Raw genomic sequence first — 17,625 nt, 5'->3', positions numbered from 1 at the left:
ACCTTACTAGGAAAAACCCAATGGAAAAAATCCTAGTGATGGAAAAAGAGTACACATATTTAGTAATACGCATTTTTAGATGCCTCATTAAAAATCTTAAGAGAAAAACCCTATGAGAAAAAACTTAGTAAAGAAAAAAGAGTACATCACGTATTTCACTCCTCCTGATGAAAATCTTGTTTCAAATATTTGAGTCTCCGCATTCCAATCTTGTATACCATCTTCTCAAAAGTTGAATTTGGCAAAGATTTAGTGAACAGATCTGCTGGATTATCACTTGAACGGATTTGTTGCACATCGATGTCACCATTTTTCTGAAGATCATATGTGTAGAATAATTTTGGTGAAATGTGCTGCGTTCTATCTCCTTTTTATAAATCTTCCCTTTAATTGGGCTATGCATGCAGCGTTGTCTTTGTATAAAATTGTGGATTTTTTTTATCACATTCCAAACCATATTTTTCTTGAATAAAATGAATCACTGATCTCAACCATACGCATTCCCTACTTGCTTTATGAATAACTATTATCTCAGCATGATTTGAAGAAGTAGCAACAATTGATTGCTTTGTGGAGCGCCATGATATGACAGTACCTCCACATATAAATACGTACCCGGTTTGAGATCGAGCTTTATAGGGATTAGATAAATAACTTGCATCTGCATAACCAACAAGATTTGCACTACCTTTTTTAGCATAAAACAAACCCATGTCAAGAGTTCCCTTTAAATATCGTAAAATATGCTTAATCCCATTCCAATATCTCCGTGTAGGAGAAGAGCTATATCTTGCTAGTAAATTAACAGAAAATGCTATGTGAGGCCTTGTAGCATTAGCAAGATACATAAGTGCATCAATTGTACTGAGATAGGGTGTTTCAGGACCAAGAAGTTCATCATCCTCTTTTGGAGGTCGGAACTGGTCCCTATTCACTTCAAGTGATCGAACAACCATTGGTGTACTCAATGGGTGCGCTTTGTCCATGTAAAAGAGTTTTAAGACCCTTTCTGTATAGGCAGATTGATGCATAAATATCCCGTCTGCTAAATGTTCAATTTGCAGTCCAAGACAAAGCTTTGTCTTTCCAAGATCTTTCATCTCAAATTCTTTCTTAAGATATTCAATTGCCTTTTGGAGCTCTTCTAGAGTTCCAACAAGATTTATATCATCAACATAAACAACATGTATAACAAATTCTAATGATATTTTCATTATAAAAACACATGGACAAATAATATCACTTATGTAACCTTCTTTTAGCAAATATGCTCTGAGACGATTATACCATATGCGCCCCGATTCCTTTAAAACGCACAAAGACCTTTGTAATCTGATCGAGTATATTTCTCGAGACTTTGAACTATATGCTTCAGGCATTTTAAATCCTTCAGGGATCTTCATATAGATTTAATCAAATGAGTCATATAGGTTATGATTTGTATCTAAATGGCATGACATCTTCAAGTGTCTAGACTGTTGGTCCGATCCTCACAATCTTTTACAATATTGTGCACTATATTGTATCAAATACATTGTCGACGATCATTTCATATCAGTTCGCAAGTGAGATAACTTGTTAAGATCTCATCACTTTCTTTATTTTCGGGTACCTGAACTTCTTCAGGAGTTTCATGAAATATTATGTCGTGGGCTCTTCTAGAGATTATTTCCTCCTCATTATGATCATTTTGATCATTTGCTCCTATCCTTTTCAAGGATTGTTACCTTTGGAACCGATTTGTCTACCACGCTTCATGCGTACAGTAAACTCCATCCTTCAGGGATTTTAATTTTAATAGGAGCATTTGTAGCTGAAATATGATATTTAATTTTGGATCAGCAAATGCTTCTGGTATTTGACTTGAATTATCTTCTAAGTAAGGATCATACTAATGATAATTCGATTCATATAACATATTTTTCAACTGCTTATTCCATCCCCCTAATGTTAGAAAAACTAACATATATCCCAAAATTTCTTTGGAAAACCTATCTTTGTACTTTGTGGTAGAGAAATTAATCATATACCACGGATCAAAAGTTATTAGATAGTAAAAATATTTAGTTTCTGATCCTAAACCAATTGTGAGGGGATGACATATCATATATTGTTGGTCTGATGCATACAAGTGTTGCTATATGCAATTTAAAAAATATTTTGACTAACACATGAAGCTTTGTTCTCACAAACAATAGTTTAGCCATTAATAGGAGGTATTCAATGCTAAACCATCATTATCAAGATGAACTATCTTGATTTCATAATCTGAAAATTATGCTCTTAATTAGGAAAAGCAATTTCAAATGCCAAACTACAGGTTGACAATAAACATACATGTAACCATCTCATATATGCATCTATAAGTGGTTCACATGATAGGTGAATGAGCCTATATTCACCTTTTATATATTTCAGAATCAGGGGTTTTAGTCCCAACTTTAGCTGGTATAATCAATTTATTATGAGAATAAGCAAAATAGGAGAATTCTTGAAGAATCTTCTAGTTCTTCAGTATATGCTTATCTGAATTATCAAATAGCTCATTTAAAAATGAAAAATGAAAACTTCATGTTTATCATGGTATGTGTTATCTCTTAGCAAACTTCTGGTTTACTATGGCATAAACTTTTGCATTAGTAAACTTCTGTTTTACTGTGATACATGATGTAGTACAAAATTAAAGAATAAGGCGGGTAATTTCTCACATACATATTATTTTACCCCCTATGAGTATGGAAACATAAAGATTTTCAATCTTCCAATCAGTGTAGTCTCAATATTATAACCATTTGTATTAGTAAACTTCAGATTTACTACAACATATGTTTTGACCATAATCATATAATATGAATGACATATTTATATATAAGCTCTTCGAGAGCCTTCGTTTATTATCCACAACCTAATATTTATCAGACACTACGGGTGTCATGTGTCTTCTAAACAAACAGTTAGCTCTTCAGGAGTTGTTGATACATTTTGTACTATCAAATATTGTTCAGACACTTCTGGTATCATAAGAGAAAATCATAATCAAATAAACAATATAAAACAATTGTTTAAGTACAAGAAAACACCTCTTCATAATATTTTCCTACTTCAGGAGGAAATTTCAATTGTGTTACTTCTTCAGGAACAAATTTAAAATACAAAATATTGAGTACATATTCCCTCTTCTGGAGGTGAATTGTTATATATTTACATCAAAAGCGCATTCATATTTACGCGCTTTATTAGTATTGTCACATTCACTTCAGGGAATGGATTAATATTTAGCAAAAGTTTTCATCCTTCTGGGAACGGAACATAATTATCTGAACGTGCAGTAATCACACCAAATTGTGTGATGGCTTAGAACCTCTTTTAAGATAATGCTACTTCTGGAGCAAATCGAGGCATGCAAGTAATATAGAGAAATTTTCTCTAACTTATCTTCAATTGTAATAATAGAAAACTTAAATTATCACTTCTGGTGGTCATAGGCATATACCACTTCTGGTGGTTAATAAAATTTAGTTACAATAAGATATACGAAATATAACCACTTCTGGTGGTTGTATATTTCTTGTAAACTCTGCTGGAGTTTAAGTAGATCTAACAATGTTATCCACTTTATAATCCTTTATTAAGATAATTAGGATGCATAAAAAACCAAAATAGGTACTGTATACGTAGCATATAACCAAGCAAGCGATGTAAATATATTAAACTAAATATAAGCAAAAGGCTCAAATTACTTTACACAATTTTGGCCACTCCAGACGCAAGTGATATCCACATCACTGCCGCCAAGAAGAAAAGCTCATCACCTCAAGGACACTCTGCCTTATGATGCTTGGAATGAACAAGATCTAACCACAGATGTAAGAGCGTCGCCTTACATCGGAGATGAACACTGAAATAGAAATTAAATTCAAAGTAAGTGCTCAAAATGGCAGAGTCTCGTGCTGATAATGTGTTATAAATAAAGACTGTAAAGTAAATAAATCGAAGACAAGTATAGAGAGAAACTGATATATTATTCAACTTTCAAACTTATGTTCATAATGAATTGAAAACTCCTTTATTTATAGAAGAAAGGAAGCAGTTGCGAGGCTTTTCAGGAAGCAGCTGCAAGGCTTTGCTTAGCTGCTTGTAAGCTGTCTGCATGAGCTGCTTGCAACCTGCTTGTTTAATAAGAAGCTGTTGCAAATCATTTCATTGAGTTGCTTGCAACCTGCCTGCATCAGCTGTTTGTAGATAAACTTCAACAGAGTACTAAATAGATAATTTTCTTCAGGAAGATTATCTATAGCGAAGTAATGAATTGACATCCACAATATAATATTTTCATAACAATAGTACTACCAACTCATTTCTTTTCAGAAAATGAAAGTATTTGACCCAAACTCAAGGACCTCGAAAAGTGACTTGAGCGTTCCCTTGTGAACTAGTCCACAAGTGACAAGACAGGCCCAAATCGATACAATTAGCTGAATAAACCAGGCCAGAGGATTGTCCAATGACCCAATAATCGAAGAGCCTATATGTACAACGTCATTTAGGGGTCATTTGGTACACAATAAAATTATTCCGGAAGTATAATTCCAGGATTATAATCACAAGACTAATTTATAGTAGTGTTTTAAAAGGCGTGGGCGTAAGGCGAGGCGTTTTACATATGCCTCAGCGGGGCGTAAGCCCCATAGGTATTTAGTTTTTAATATTTTATAAAATAATATAATGACAGTAAATATTTATAAACATGTAAAATTGCATAAATATTGAAGAAAACTATATATATGTGTGCTCTATCCCCACAAAAAACTAATCAAAACAATCTATTATACGTTACTTACAAGCACAAGTAATTTGAGTCAAAGAATAAAGTTTTCTATATGGAGGAACAAAAAGGATGATTAACCTGCAATTTGAACTTTGAATTTGCTACTATGAAGAAGAATGTGGTTCTCTTTGTATTTGTAAAAAAAATTAAATATTCGTTGCTTTTGGAAGATATTAGCAGACTAGCGGACAAGATAAAAAATTGAAAAAACCATGAATTAGGGCTTAAATCAATAAAAAAGATCTTTACTTTTAAATTTAATACTTTTGAGTTCCTTTTTAAACCTTTAGAGTAATTACCAAACTGACTTTTGAGAATTTGGATATTATATGAATGACTAATTCAACAAATTTTATTTTAATTTGAAAAAGTCTCTGGGGCTTACTCCTTACTAAAAAAACGTGCCCCGAATGCCCGGGCGTACGCCCCAAATTGCGGGGCATACGCTTCTTGAGACTTTCGCCCCACACCATCGCCCCGGGGCTCGCCCCAGAAACGCCTTTTAAATACCATTTGGGAGGTGGGATAAAATAATCCCAAGTTTGATGGGATAAGATGAGACATCTTGAATTAAGTCTGGGATTAAATTTATACCGTATTTGGTTGACGGTATAAATTTATCCTTTTATCCCACCTTATTCCTGGTACCAAACGACCCCTTAAGGCGCAGTCAACTTTTTAAAATCTATAGCTAGATAAGGGGTTTTAGAATTAAAATCACCATTATTGCAAGGTTGAAGAAGTGGTTCATGAATTTTCTATATGAAAATTTAAGTTTTAAATTTAAGCTCGTTTGGAGTAAATTTGGGCATTGAATTGTGTGTTGGATTGTTGAAATTTAAACAATAAGTTGTTGTTTAATTCCTAGGGCAAACATTTGTTCATACATGCGTGAAGCTCAGTGATATATGCTTGAACTTCATGCATGAGTGCCTGAAATTCAGTTGCATATGCCTTAACTTCATGCATAAATGCCTGACTGGAACTTTATGCACAAGTGTCTGAACTTGTCCTTTACAAGCCAAACTTCTGGCAAACATGCCTAAAGTTCTTTCATCTGTGTTCTCATTCTTTTTCTATTTTTCCACACTAATTCCTTTGAAAGAAGGAGAAGGTATGCAAGTTTCTGGAGAAGGAGAAATTCTAAAAGTTGCTCTATATTTGCTAAAAAGAATTTATTGTTATACTTGCAAAACTTTATAAAACCTGGCTAAAGTTAATGGCTGTCATGCGGCAGCTGGTCACATTCTTGGACTTTAACCGACCAATGAAAACCCATTGACTGAGGTCTCATGGCTGCAGGTTTGAAGTTCCACCAAGTTTATGTCCAATCTTATCTTAGTTGTTAGTAGGTTTTGAGATGTAATATTCTAGTGTTTCCACCATTAGTAGATGATAAGAAAGAGCTGCTTTTGCGTAGAGAATAGAGTAATCAAATGCAATGAGTTCATCACGGAATTTGTTGGGGGGAAATAAAGAAAGATCCCGAACTGAGCAATCAGTTGCATCAGATTTCGCAGAGGGTTAATCAAATCCATCAAAAACCAATGCCAAAATGAAGAAATGGTTTTATCTGTAAAACATATTGTTACAATAGAGTACAATGGCCACACTGCTAGCTGCACAAGAACTAAACCTAAGCTTTGAAACAGCACCAATCCAGCAGAAAAATAACTGAAATAAGTATATAACACTACATATTCTAGCCTATTCTCTCTCTCTCTCTCTCTCTCTCTCTCTTTATTGCCTCTCTTCCATTCCTTGATCGGATGGCGAATAACCTCCACATGGAAAAAGAATGAAGAAAATATATATGGTTCGACGAATTACAACTGGTCCAAGGGGAAGGATCGAATATCAGCTGATTCGAGTGACCAAATCTTCAGGGAGGCAGTCACACTTGCCCTCGTGGCATTGTTGAAAACGAACAGTCGTGCTGCTCCATTGATTGCCTTTGTTGGGTAAATTCGCGATGTTATGACTGTTCTTCCTCCTTGAGCAAAGCTCTCCACAATTGAGTGGTCCACCTGAGTTCAGTTTTAAGAAATTTTACTCAAAAACACAGATCATCCCAACTGTCAAATACATTCATAACACAAATTATTCTGAACCACATTATCTTGAATAGTTACCAAATTGACTACTTTGGAGCATTTCCATAAATTTAATAAGATGACTGGAAGAACTAATAAGCTTGATATTATTCTTGATTTGACGAAGGTCAGAATAACGGGATTATCACTTACCAATAATCTCATTGAGTGTTGTTCATCATCTAACACTGGTACTGAACTACCATACACTTGTTTAGCAACTCCAGGAGCCTCTGAGGATCTGCATCAGATCACGCCGCTATGTTATTCATCTATACTTTGACAAGGACTATTAAGATAGAGTATACAAGATAAACATAGTAGAAGCAAACCTAGTTTCATCAGCACAGAAGTAGGTTTCAGCTCGGCCATCAGGTCCTTTGGCAATGTAGAAGTAAACTGGAGTTAGCTCAGAAAGCGTTTGATCAGCAATTACAACGACACCAAATGGTCCCAAAATGCCTCTTTTAGCAGCACCTCCACTAGTACTGCAGTTGAAACCAACATCTGCTTCAATTGTTCCCTCGAGTGCTGCTTTGTCCACTTCAAATGAGGCTTCTACATCCAACTGCACCATTGCACATACAAGTTTTAGGACTGCACATTAAGCACATATAAGTGAAACGTTTTCAATTTCCAAGGATGAGAAAGCAAACCTGTGCGGCTGAGTCAACATGGACTAGCTCAATTGAGCCTGGTTGAAGATTGACCCGTTTCACTAGAGGATCACCAATTCTTAAGCTCTCAATTTCTTTAACTGGCCACTGAAGAACATGTGTCCTAGTCTCCTTATCATAAAGCACAGTCCTTGGAATACTCTGTTATTAAAACAGGAAAACTATTAGGGATATATCATCTCTTTGCATCTAAAAACCTCCATTTTCACGTTGCAATTCAGAACTTACTTTACCAGAGTTACGCCAAGGCACCCTAATGTAATACAAAAATAAATGTGTAATGCTCTTCGGAAGCTGAGGTAGTGTACTTGAAAAGTGTCCATACCTGTACAGATGCCCATCCCTTCAGCAGATCAGCAGCTTCACTGTCAGTTTCCCCAATCCATCCCCACAATATTCTTCTTTGTTCCTTCGGGTCATAAAATGTCTTTGACGCATAGTATTTCCCGTAGTCCAGTCTCAACCCGATACCCACATCCAATTGCGGGTTATCAGGAGTCCATTTGTTCTTTACCGGGTCATATGTCCCAATAGCATAGTAATCATGCTTATCGTCATCTAAACTTGCTTTTAACACATGCTTTATACCTGGCCCGTTATATGATGTGTCCAACCCGTTTGCCTCATCGGTTGATACCGGGTAAAAGTCCACACACTCCCACATACCCGTACCCGGAACCGCATGCAAAACTCCATCCAATAGCTTAAAGTTTGTGAAGTTGGAAGTACCATAAACAATTGCAATACCCGTTTTACCAATCTTGGACCCGATGGTAAGCAGCCACTGCCCGTTTTGTGGTCCGGTCCAAGCAGTCGTTGGGTCTCTAAAGTCCTTGACACCAATGCCGGGTGGTGGAACCATGACCGGGTTGCCCCGGTACTTGACCCAGTCGATGAGGAGGGGATCCGATAAGTTGGCGGGGTACGCAAGATTTTGCACCTGCACGTAATCATTGGTATCACCGGTGTATAACATCATGATCTGACCGTCGGGTAGGAAGGTCGCGGACCCGGTCCAGACACCGTTGATATCGTACCATTGATCAGGAACCAAGGCGAAGGGCAAGTAAAGCCAATGGATCAAGTCCGTGGATATTGCATGGCCCCATGTGATATTTCCCCAAATAGCTGAATCAGGATTGTATTGATAAAAAAGATGGTACCATCCTTTGTGGTATAATGGACCTGTTAAGTGTTAAAACAATTATTCATTTCACATGTTCATGTTTCTCGCCATGTTCAGTTATCAATGAACTTTCTACGCAATTTGAATTGTAAAATAACCTTTGCATATTCCGTACCAAAATTGTTTTTCTTTTTATGCGGGAAAAAAAATAGTATTCTTTGACTTCCAACTCCGCCACGAGTTTTTGTTTTTGACTTTTCGCTAATATATTTTTAACAAGTAAGCAAATTTGACTAGTGACAACCCTTCCTCCCCCTAAAAAAAAATACATGAACATTTCTGTTCTATTAATTTTTAATAGTGAATGCTAATTAAGTTGTCCGAATGATATTGCCCTAAACTTTCACGGAGCTTTTCCAAGAATGGACAATCGAGTAGTGTTAAGATTTTGGATTCTATATTTAGAAAAAGGAAAAGTAAAACAAAGAAGAGGAAACCCCTCCAAGTTAGGGAAAGGAGAAAAGGGACATCGATGGATACTAATCAAAACAATCAATAGTCTTCTCAAATAATTTCGACAATGAGAAGGTACGTTCTTAATTCTTATCCTTAATATTTTTTTCCTATATTCCTCTCTTCTATTCTCACAAGGCTGAATTGATAATAGGCATGAGCGGCTAGATCGACCCAAAAATAAAAACCCACTCCATTTCATTTAAAAATATAAGAAAAGAGAAAAAGACAAGTGGCTAGTTGGAAAGACAGACAAATCGTTGGCGGCCCCCAACTCTTACAATAATTTATAAGGTGTGACCCATATATTGTGATTGGTCCAGAGACTTCGTACATAAATCACCTAATCATGTGTCCTTGTATGAGAGATGTTGCACAAAAGCATTATTACCACACATATCGTGTTAATCCAAATTAAATTGGCCGCATTTGCTATATTAGTCAAGTAATCCAACTTCTTTCATTATTAGCCTAAATGATGTGCCAACTCATCTATGTATGACGGGGACTTATAAAGGTTTAGTTCAAAGAAAACCAAAATTAATTTTCTGATCAAAGGCTACAAAGAAAACATTACAAAACATGAGAGAATTAACTAATTAGCTGTGTCATATTTCTTGTGATTAAACAATAGCGTGTAGATTGTTATGGAAACTATGAAAAATTACTATTTTATTGGTTATGTGAATCTTTAACTAATAGCCGGATGCTCTAATCATGGTTCGAGAATAAATAACAAAAAAGTAATTATGGTAATAAGTTAAACTCACCATTAGGATCTGCAGCATATCATCCAATCAGAATCCAAAAGATACCCAACAAAATAGCCATAAGAATCAATAAGAAAAAACCAGTGTAAGTATCTAAAATTCATATTTTATTAAAAGAATTAATAAGAGAAAAAGAAGCCAAAAAAAGGTTACCGTTCATCCAATTCTTTTGAGGTTGAAAATGGTAAGCAGTTCTTTGCCAAGTAAGCATAGCATTAGTCCACGGGTAGTACGAAAGGCTTCCACCGGACACATCCCTGAAAGTCTTCTCGGAAACTCCCTGAGATACACCTCTTGACAACGCCGGCGTCAAGGTCTCCGACGAGTGGGAGTTTTTTTGTGATAAGTCTGAAGATTGGTTGACGATCACAAAGACTAAAGAAAGCAAAAAGAAGGAGGAGAGAAGAATGCCGGAGACGACTTTGAGGGATTTCCGGTGACCGGACCCGGCGGATTCGGGTTGGTCCGGCAGGACAGTGTAATGGGTCGTGGAGTTTTCCGGGTCATAATGGGAATGGTGGGTGGCCATAATGGAAGATAGAGAAGAAGGAATGGGGAAGCTACTAGTCTACTGCTCAATATATAGAGAGAGAGGAGAAGAGGAGGAGAAAAGAGGTGAGGTGGTGAGGTGGGCCCCACTAAATTGCGTAGGAAAAGGGTTGTAAGTATGGTACACTTGGGAGGGGTTTAGAGGCTGATTTGGCTTCATTCAATGCTTAGTTGCAAACAATATTCGTTAAAATTACTTGCAAATCTATGAAAATATAACATATTCTTCACATCCAACAACAATAACATAATCAATATAATCATATGTCATGACCCAAAATCTCACCACAGACGTCGTGATGACACTTAGTCTCTAAGACTAAGTAAACCGATTTTCATTACTTTTCGAAGCCATATTTTTATATATATATATAAACCAACAACAAAAATAATTACAAACAACCTCCCAACACTCATAGTACTGAGTCACGAACTCTAACTAAATACATGAAATGATCTCAAGGATCGAATACTCAATACTGTTTGATTAATAATTAACAGTACAATAAAATGAAAAGACTTCAAGGGACTGCGACGACCAAGCAGCTCTACCTTGAATCCTTGCAATCACACTTTAACTCTGTCCCAGTCCAATAGCTCCAATACCTGGCTCTGTACAAAAATGTGCAGACGTGTAGTATGAGTACACCACGGTCGGTACCTAGTAAGTATCAAGACTAACCTCAATGGAGTAGAGACGAGGTACAGCTAAGACACTCACCAGTCTAATTACATGTGCAATATAGTATACAAAATAATAGAAAATAAATAATAATAATGGCAACATAAATCAACCAGTGATATACCCGACATGGCAACAAGAACACTATTAATATTACTCAACAAATAATAAATACAAGTACACCCAATTAAACCAAGTTCTTAAAATAAATATCTTTCACATATAATTCTTATAAATAACTCTCTTTTAAATATAATTGCCTCAGATAAATATCCTTCCAAATAAATATTTTGAATATAATTCTTTCAATTAAAAGTCACCATGTGACCCCTCATTTCATAATCATAAAAATACGGGTCTCATCCCTTTTCATATTTTCATGGCATTTCATGCCCATAATTAAATCATCATATCTCCCCGGCACCTGGTGCCCATTTTTCATATCATATCTGCACGGACAGTTCACATGCCAATAATAAGACCATCATATTTTTTCCGGCACTTTGTGCCCACATTTCATATCTCAACCGCACAGACAATTCACGTGCCAATATCATCATTATTTACTCACGGCACCTCGTGCCCACATTTCTTTTCATAATCCGCCTGGCAATAGCCACAGACTCCAAATTTCAACATAAATCAGATTATTATCAATTTACCAACAATAAGACAAATTGCACAAGGTATAAAAATAAACACAAGGAAAGTCACAACATCACATAAAATCTCCAATGCAACCACTCCAAATCATCACATATCATCCCTGCCAATAGTCACATTTATCTCTCCTATAGCCACCCTTATCACTCCTATAATAGCCTCCCTTATCCCTCCCCACTGACAATATCAATAGCCATCCTTATCGCTCATATTGCCACCCTTATTTCTCCTATAGCCACCCTTATCGCTCCGCCCAGACAATATTCCAACACACATAACAACAATGAAATGCCACCCTTATACCCACATAATATTAACAGTGAAATGCCATCCTTATGTCCTCATAATAATAACTCAAATAATACAATAATTTACACAGAATATTACCACGGCAACATACAAAATTAATTCATATCACGATTTACCCAATGGCCACAACTAATTCCAAAGATATAATAAAATCAATTAATTTCACAACAATTAGCCCAAAGCTCCACACAATGTGTATAAAATCTCAAAATCAATCAACCGAGATAGAAAATAATCAGCATGGGGCAACGCCTTCATTAATCCAAATTTAGATAATTATATTAATATTTCTTCTTAAGCTTACTTAATTAATTATTTGCATAGAAAAAATTTATAATGGAATTAAATTTCAAGAAATATCAAACCATCGAACTCACGAAATTCACATAAATATACAAGTAATAATTACATCGAATTGTCGTATAAAAAAAAGTTCAATAAATGTGATTCAAGGCATGGCAATTAGATGATTAAATATATGCCCACAATTATTCAATTTACTACACAATATGCCTAATACTTTAACTCAATATATTTTGCATATATAAGCCCGGGTACGTACTCGTCACCTGGCGTACACGGCTTTTCACATTTCACAAATGGCACATAAGACTCGATGCCTAAGGGGTAATTCCCCCACTCGAGGTTAGCCAAGACACTTACCTTTTTGAAGTTATGCCGATTTTCCAAAATCTCCTTCTTGCTTGAATTGATCTCCGGGCAGCTCAAATCTATCCAAATTAATTATACAACTTCATTAAAATTCATCGAAAATAATTCCGGATAATAATACGTCGACTTAAAATTTTATTCCAAAAAGTCAACAAAAGTCAACGCGGATCCCGCCTCTCGGAAACCCGACATAAATTTCATGAATTCCGAACACCCATTCCGATACGAGTTCAACCATACCAATTTTATTGAATTCCAATAACAAACCGACCTCCAAATCTTAAATTAAACCAAGAGGGTATTCATAATTTTCCAACTTAATTCACCGATTAGATGTTAAAAATAACCATGGATTCGGGTAATTTAACTAATATTGAGTTAAGAACACTTACCCCATTTTTTTTCTTGAAAAACTCCCGAAAATTGCCTCTTCCCGAGCTCCAATCCGTCAAAAATAGAAAATGGGATGAAGTCCCATTTTCAGAACTTAAAATCACTACCCAGGCTTTTCTTCTTCGTGAACGCGGCCACTGCCTCGCGTTCGCGAAGCACAATTTTCGTTTTGCCAAATTCCTCCTTCGCAAATGCGACCGTCCTCTCGCGTTCGCGTAGACCAACTTGACTGCCCCTCCACTTTAGTCTTCGTGAACACGACACATGACTCACGAACACGATGCTTTACTCACACAGACCTTCGCGAATGCGACCACGACCTCGGGAACGCGTAGAACAAGGACCTGGGGTCCTCAACTGCCTCACTCCTCTTCGCGAACGCATAGCTTTAACACCAGATCCTCTTCGTGAATGCAAGACCTCCCTCGCGAACGTGAAGGGAAAATCTTGCCTGTATCAAATTCCCCTCCGCGAACGCGAGGGCCCACTTGCGAACGCGAAGAAGAAAACCAGAAGAAGCACACTAGCAGTCTTCAGCCAACATGCCAAGTCCAAAATGATCCGTTAACCTTCCGAAATTAACCTGAGGCCCTCGGGACCTCAACCAAACATACCAATGCATCCCATAACATCATATGAACTTAGTCGAACCTTCAAAACACCTTCAACAACACCAAAAACACGAATTACACACGGATTCAAGCCTAATGAACTTAGAAATTTCCGAATTTCACAAAGCCAAAACCTACTAAACTACGTCCGAATGACCTTAAATTTTGCACATAAGTCAGAAATGACACAATGAAGTTATTCCAATTTCTAGAATCGGATTACGACCCCGATATCAAAAAGTCAATCCCCGGTCAAATTTTTCAAAAATTCATCTTTCGCCATTTCAAGCCTAATTCCACTACAGACCTTCAAATAATTTTTCAAACACGCTCCTAAGTCCATAATCACCATATAGAGCTATTGACATCATAAAAATTCCATTCCGAAGTTATTTTCTCAAAAGTTAACTCTCCGGTCAAGTCTTTCCATTTAAGCTTTTAAATAAGGATTGTTTCTTTTAATTTAATTATGAATCTTCAGTAATTCAAACTCGACCGCACCCGCGGTTCATAATACATATTGCGAAACTGCTCTAGACCTTAAGTTACTGAACGAGGCATTAATTCTTAAAACGACAAGTCGGGTCGTTACATCGTATAACTGAGATTTGAGAAGGATAATGTATACGCAATTCATACCCCTACCTTGTTATTTTATTATTATGACCTTAGATTATTTACAAGGTCCAGTTAAATTTTTGTTTGTAGCTTTATAAGAATCTGTTAGTAACCTAATTGTTGAGAAGAAATGAATGACTTGGGTATGAGGGCAGTTCAGTCTATTTATGTATAGTCGATTAATTAGTTAGTAAGCGATTAATGGGAAAAGTGCAATGCGATTGTGTTGTCGTGGCTGATGAATTCAATTGCTCCGACCTTAATTAGTGGCATTGCATATGCTGCCAGTGCTCAGACAGTGTTGATGGATCTGCAAGAACGATTTGATAAGGTGAATGATACGCGTTGCTACAATCTGCACAAAGAAATTGCCACTTTGAGCCAAGGTACTGCATCTATTTCTGTTTATTACTCCAAGCTCAAAGATCTCTGGGATAAATCTGAGTCTATAGTACCCACTCCTGGTTTTAACTGTGTCAAGATAAAAAAGTTTATTGTGCATCTACGAAAACAAAAGGTGTATCAATTCCTAATGGGCTTAAATGACTCTTACTCATAAGCTCATAGTCAAATTCTTATGATGAAGTCCCTACCTACAGTGAATCAATCTTATGTTATGCTCATGAGTCATGAGAGTCAAAAAGTTGTAGCTGCTACTGCTGGTGGTGTGTTAGGACATTCTCCCACTGTAAATGCAAATGCATATGACTCCACTGCATTATATAGTGCTAAGCATACTGACAATCCAAAATTTAGGAAGAATTACAATGTTCAGTGTGAGTTTTGTAATTGAAAGGTCACAGCAAGGAAAACTACTACAAAATAATAGGGTATCCACGAGACTATAAGTTCAAAAAGAAAGGGAGAGCTGGTGCTTACAATGCAATGGCCATGTTGTGCCTTTGTACATTAGTCATGTCTCTCAAAACATGCCTATGCAATCTGTGCTAATGTAATCCATGCATGTGTACCATGACCATCAGTATACTATGAGCCAAGTTGTTGAAGGCTCACAGGGTCAAGGAAACTCTGTCTCTCAGATTCAAGCAGGTTCTTCCTTCTCACAACCTCAGGGATCAGCAAGTACATCTTCACAAGGAAGTGGTTTTCTCTTCACTAAGGAGCAATATGATCAGGTAATGCAGATTCTGAACAATAGCCCAACTCCTCCTACTCATGCAAATGCAACAGGTATTGATACTGCTCTTTTAGCATCCACTAGCTCACATGAATGGATCATTGATACAGGAACCACCAACCATATGGTGTCAGATGTTAATTTACTGACCAAAACTTCCCCAATTACACCTTTTAAGCCTAGAAGAGTAATTACCTAATGGAGATATCACTCAAGTAACTCATATAGGAGATAGTCATATTTCAGACAGAAACATTATTAAAGAAGTGTTCTATGTACCTCAATTCAAATTCAACTTATTATCAGTCTCCAAAGTGACAAGAGGCCTAAGAAGCTTTGCTTCATTTTATCCTGATTTCTGTGTATTTCAGGATCTCTTCAGTGGCAAGGTGATGGAGATTGGTAGAGAAAGAGATGGTCTGTATTTCCTGCAGAATCATGGTGCCAAGAAGCTTACTGTCGTATCTTTAGCTGCAGCTGGAATAAAGTCAAGAAACAATAACTCTCATATTGATATTACTTGGTGGCATAAACGATTAGGACATGTTTCTAGTACAGTTCTCAAAAAACGGTTTCCCTCGAAACAAGCAAGTATTACTGACACTATAAATAAATGCAGTGCATCTCCATGTGCTAAGCAGACCAGATTGCCATTCCCTACTAGTTGTATTAAAAGTACTGATGCATTTGATCTAATTCATGCGGATGTTTAAGGCCCTTACAAATATGCAACTTTTGATGGTAACAAGTATTTTTTGACAATTGTTGATGACTTCACCAGAATGACTTGGTTATTTCTTTTGAAACTAAAGTCTGATGTGTGTTCTATACTTGCACAGTTTATTGTGTTTGTTCAAACTCAGTTTCACAAAACTCTGAAGACAGTCATATCTGACAGTGGATCTGAGTTTATTAACTCTGTCTGCAATACCTTGTTCCAGAAATATAACATCATCCATCGGAAGACCTGTGCTTATGCTGCTCAGCAAAATGGAGTTGATGAGAGAAAACACAGGCACATACTAGAGGTAACTAGAGCCTTAAGATTTCAGGCTAATATCCCTATTAAGTACTGGGGTCATTGGGTTCTTGTAGTAGTATATATTATCAATAGGATGTCATCTGTTGTTCTCAATGGCATGTCTCCTTTTGAGCTGTTGTATAGTAGATCACCCACTTTGTATCATCTGAGAGTTCTTGGATGCTTGTGTTATGCCAAACAAGTTCAAGAAACAAATAAACTTCTTCCCAAAGCTAAGCCTATTGTCCTTATGGGCTTTTTTGATACTCAAAAGGGCTATGTACTACTGGATCTTGACACTCATTGTTTTTTCATCAACATAGATGTCTCTTTCAGGGAAATGTCTTCAAAGGGTCTCAACCCTCAGCACCACCTGTGTTCTTGCCTCTTGGATCATCTACTTATGATGAAGAACACACTTTATCCCATCCTCCTGCCTCTACTCCTGTCAGCCCTAGCTATGCAGCTGGTGACCCAAGGCAGGACTCCTCAATACAACACTAACTTGCATTAAAAGTCGTGCAATCTTCTTTGCCTTCCCTGGATCAGAACTCCATTGTTTTGAGAAGATCTTTAAGGACAAAGCAAGCTCATATTTGGATGAAAGACTTTGTCACTATTCCAGGACACAAGTTTGTGGCTTACTCTATAGCTAATTATATATCATATGCTGGGCTCTCTCCTAAGTATCAGGCTTATCTCGTTGCTTTCTCCACCATAGTGGAACCCACTTTCTTTGAAAAGGCTCTTAAAGATTCTAGGTGGGTGGATGTTATGCAAGATGAGATTACTGCTTTAGAATCTAATGATACTTGGGATGTGGTCTCTTTACCTGATGACAAAGTTCCTATTGGCTGCAAGTGGATCTACAAAGTAAAGTACAAAGCCTAAGGAAAAGTAGAAAGGTTCAAGGCCAGGCTTATGATCAAGGGGTATAGCCGACAAGAGGGCATTGATTATCA

General features: G+C 36.7%; 2 protein-coding genes across 2 annotated transcripts; one reads left to right on the top strand and one right to left on the bottom strand.

Annotated features, from left to right (window-relative positions):
* Window positions 1–6,384: 6,384 nt before the first annotated feature.
* LOC104111777 (acid beta-fructofuranosidase AIV-18-like) lies at window positions 6,385–10,569 on the bottom strand. Its single transcript, XM_009621545.4, has 7 exons — window positions 10,161–10,569; window positions 10,008–10,016; window positions 7,924–8,783; window positions 7,578–7,739; window positions 7,254–7,489; window positions 7,075–7,162; window positions 6,385–6,855 (listed from the first exon to the last, which is right to left on the bottom strand). Exons 1-7 carry the CDS (start codon window positions 10,534–10,536, stop codon window positions 6,655–6,657), a joined length of 1,932 nt encoding a protein of 643 aa, XP_009619840.1. The 5' UTR covers window positions 10,537–10,569; the 3' UTR covers window positions 6,385–6,654.
* Window positions 10,570–14,742: 4,173 nt separating this feature from the next.
* Window positions 14,743–15,297, top strand: LOC138908018 (uncharacterized). Its single transcript, XM_070198648.1, has 2 exons — window positions 14,743–15,000; window positions 15,091–15,297. The coding sequence occupies exons 1-2, from the start codon at window positions 14,743–14,745 to the stop codon at window positions 15,295–15,297; spliced, it is 465 nt and encodes a 154-aa protein (XP_070054749.1).
* The last annotated feature ends 2,328 nt before the right edge of the window (window positions 15,298–17,625 follow it).

This window comes from Nicotiana tomentosiformis, chromosome 3 (genome assembly GCF_000390325.3).
Source record: "Nicotiana tomentosiformis chromosome 3, ASM39032v3, whole genome shotgun sequence".
NCBI lineage: Eukaryota > Viridiplantae > Streptophyta > Magnoliopsida > Solanales > Solanaceae > Nicotiana > Nicotiana tomentosiformis.
This window is presented reverse-complemented; position numbering and strand designations above follow the sequence as displayed.

What these genes read in the sequence shown, in the direction of transcription:
- LOC138908018 (XM_070198648.1), top strand. Translation starts at nt 14,743, where the DNA reads ATGAATTCAATTGCTCCGACCTTAATTAGTGGCATTGCATATGCTGCC. An exon ending in TCAAGATAAAAAAGTTTATT is followed by an intron (nt 15,001 to 15,090) that starts GTGCATCTACGA and finishes CTTATGATGAAG; the next exon opens with TCCCTACCTACAGTGAATCA.
- LOC104111777 (XM_009621545.4), bottom strand. Translation starts at nt 10,536, where the DNA reads ATGGCCACCCACCATTCCCATTATGACCCGGAAAACTCCACGACCCAT. An exon ending in AGGGATGGGCATCTGTACAG is followed by an intron (nt 7,740 to 7,923) that starts GTATGGACACTT and finishes TTTTAATAACAG; the next exon opens with AGTATTCCAAGGACTGTGCT. An exon ending in TTCTGTGCTGATGAAACTAG is followed by an intron (nt 7,163 to 7,253) that starts GTTTGCTTCTAC and finishes GATCTGATGCAG; the next exon opens with ATCCTCAGAGGCTCCTGGAG.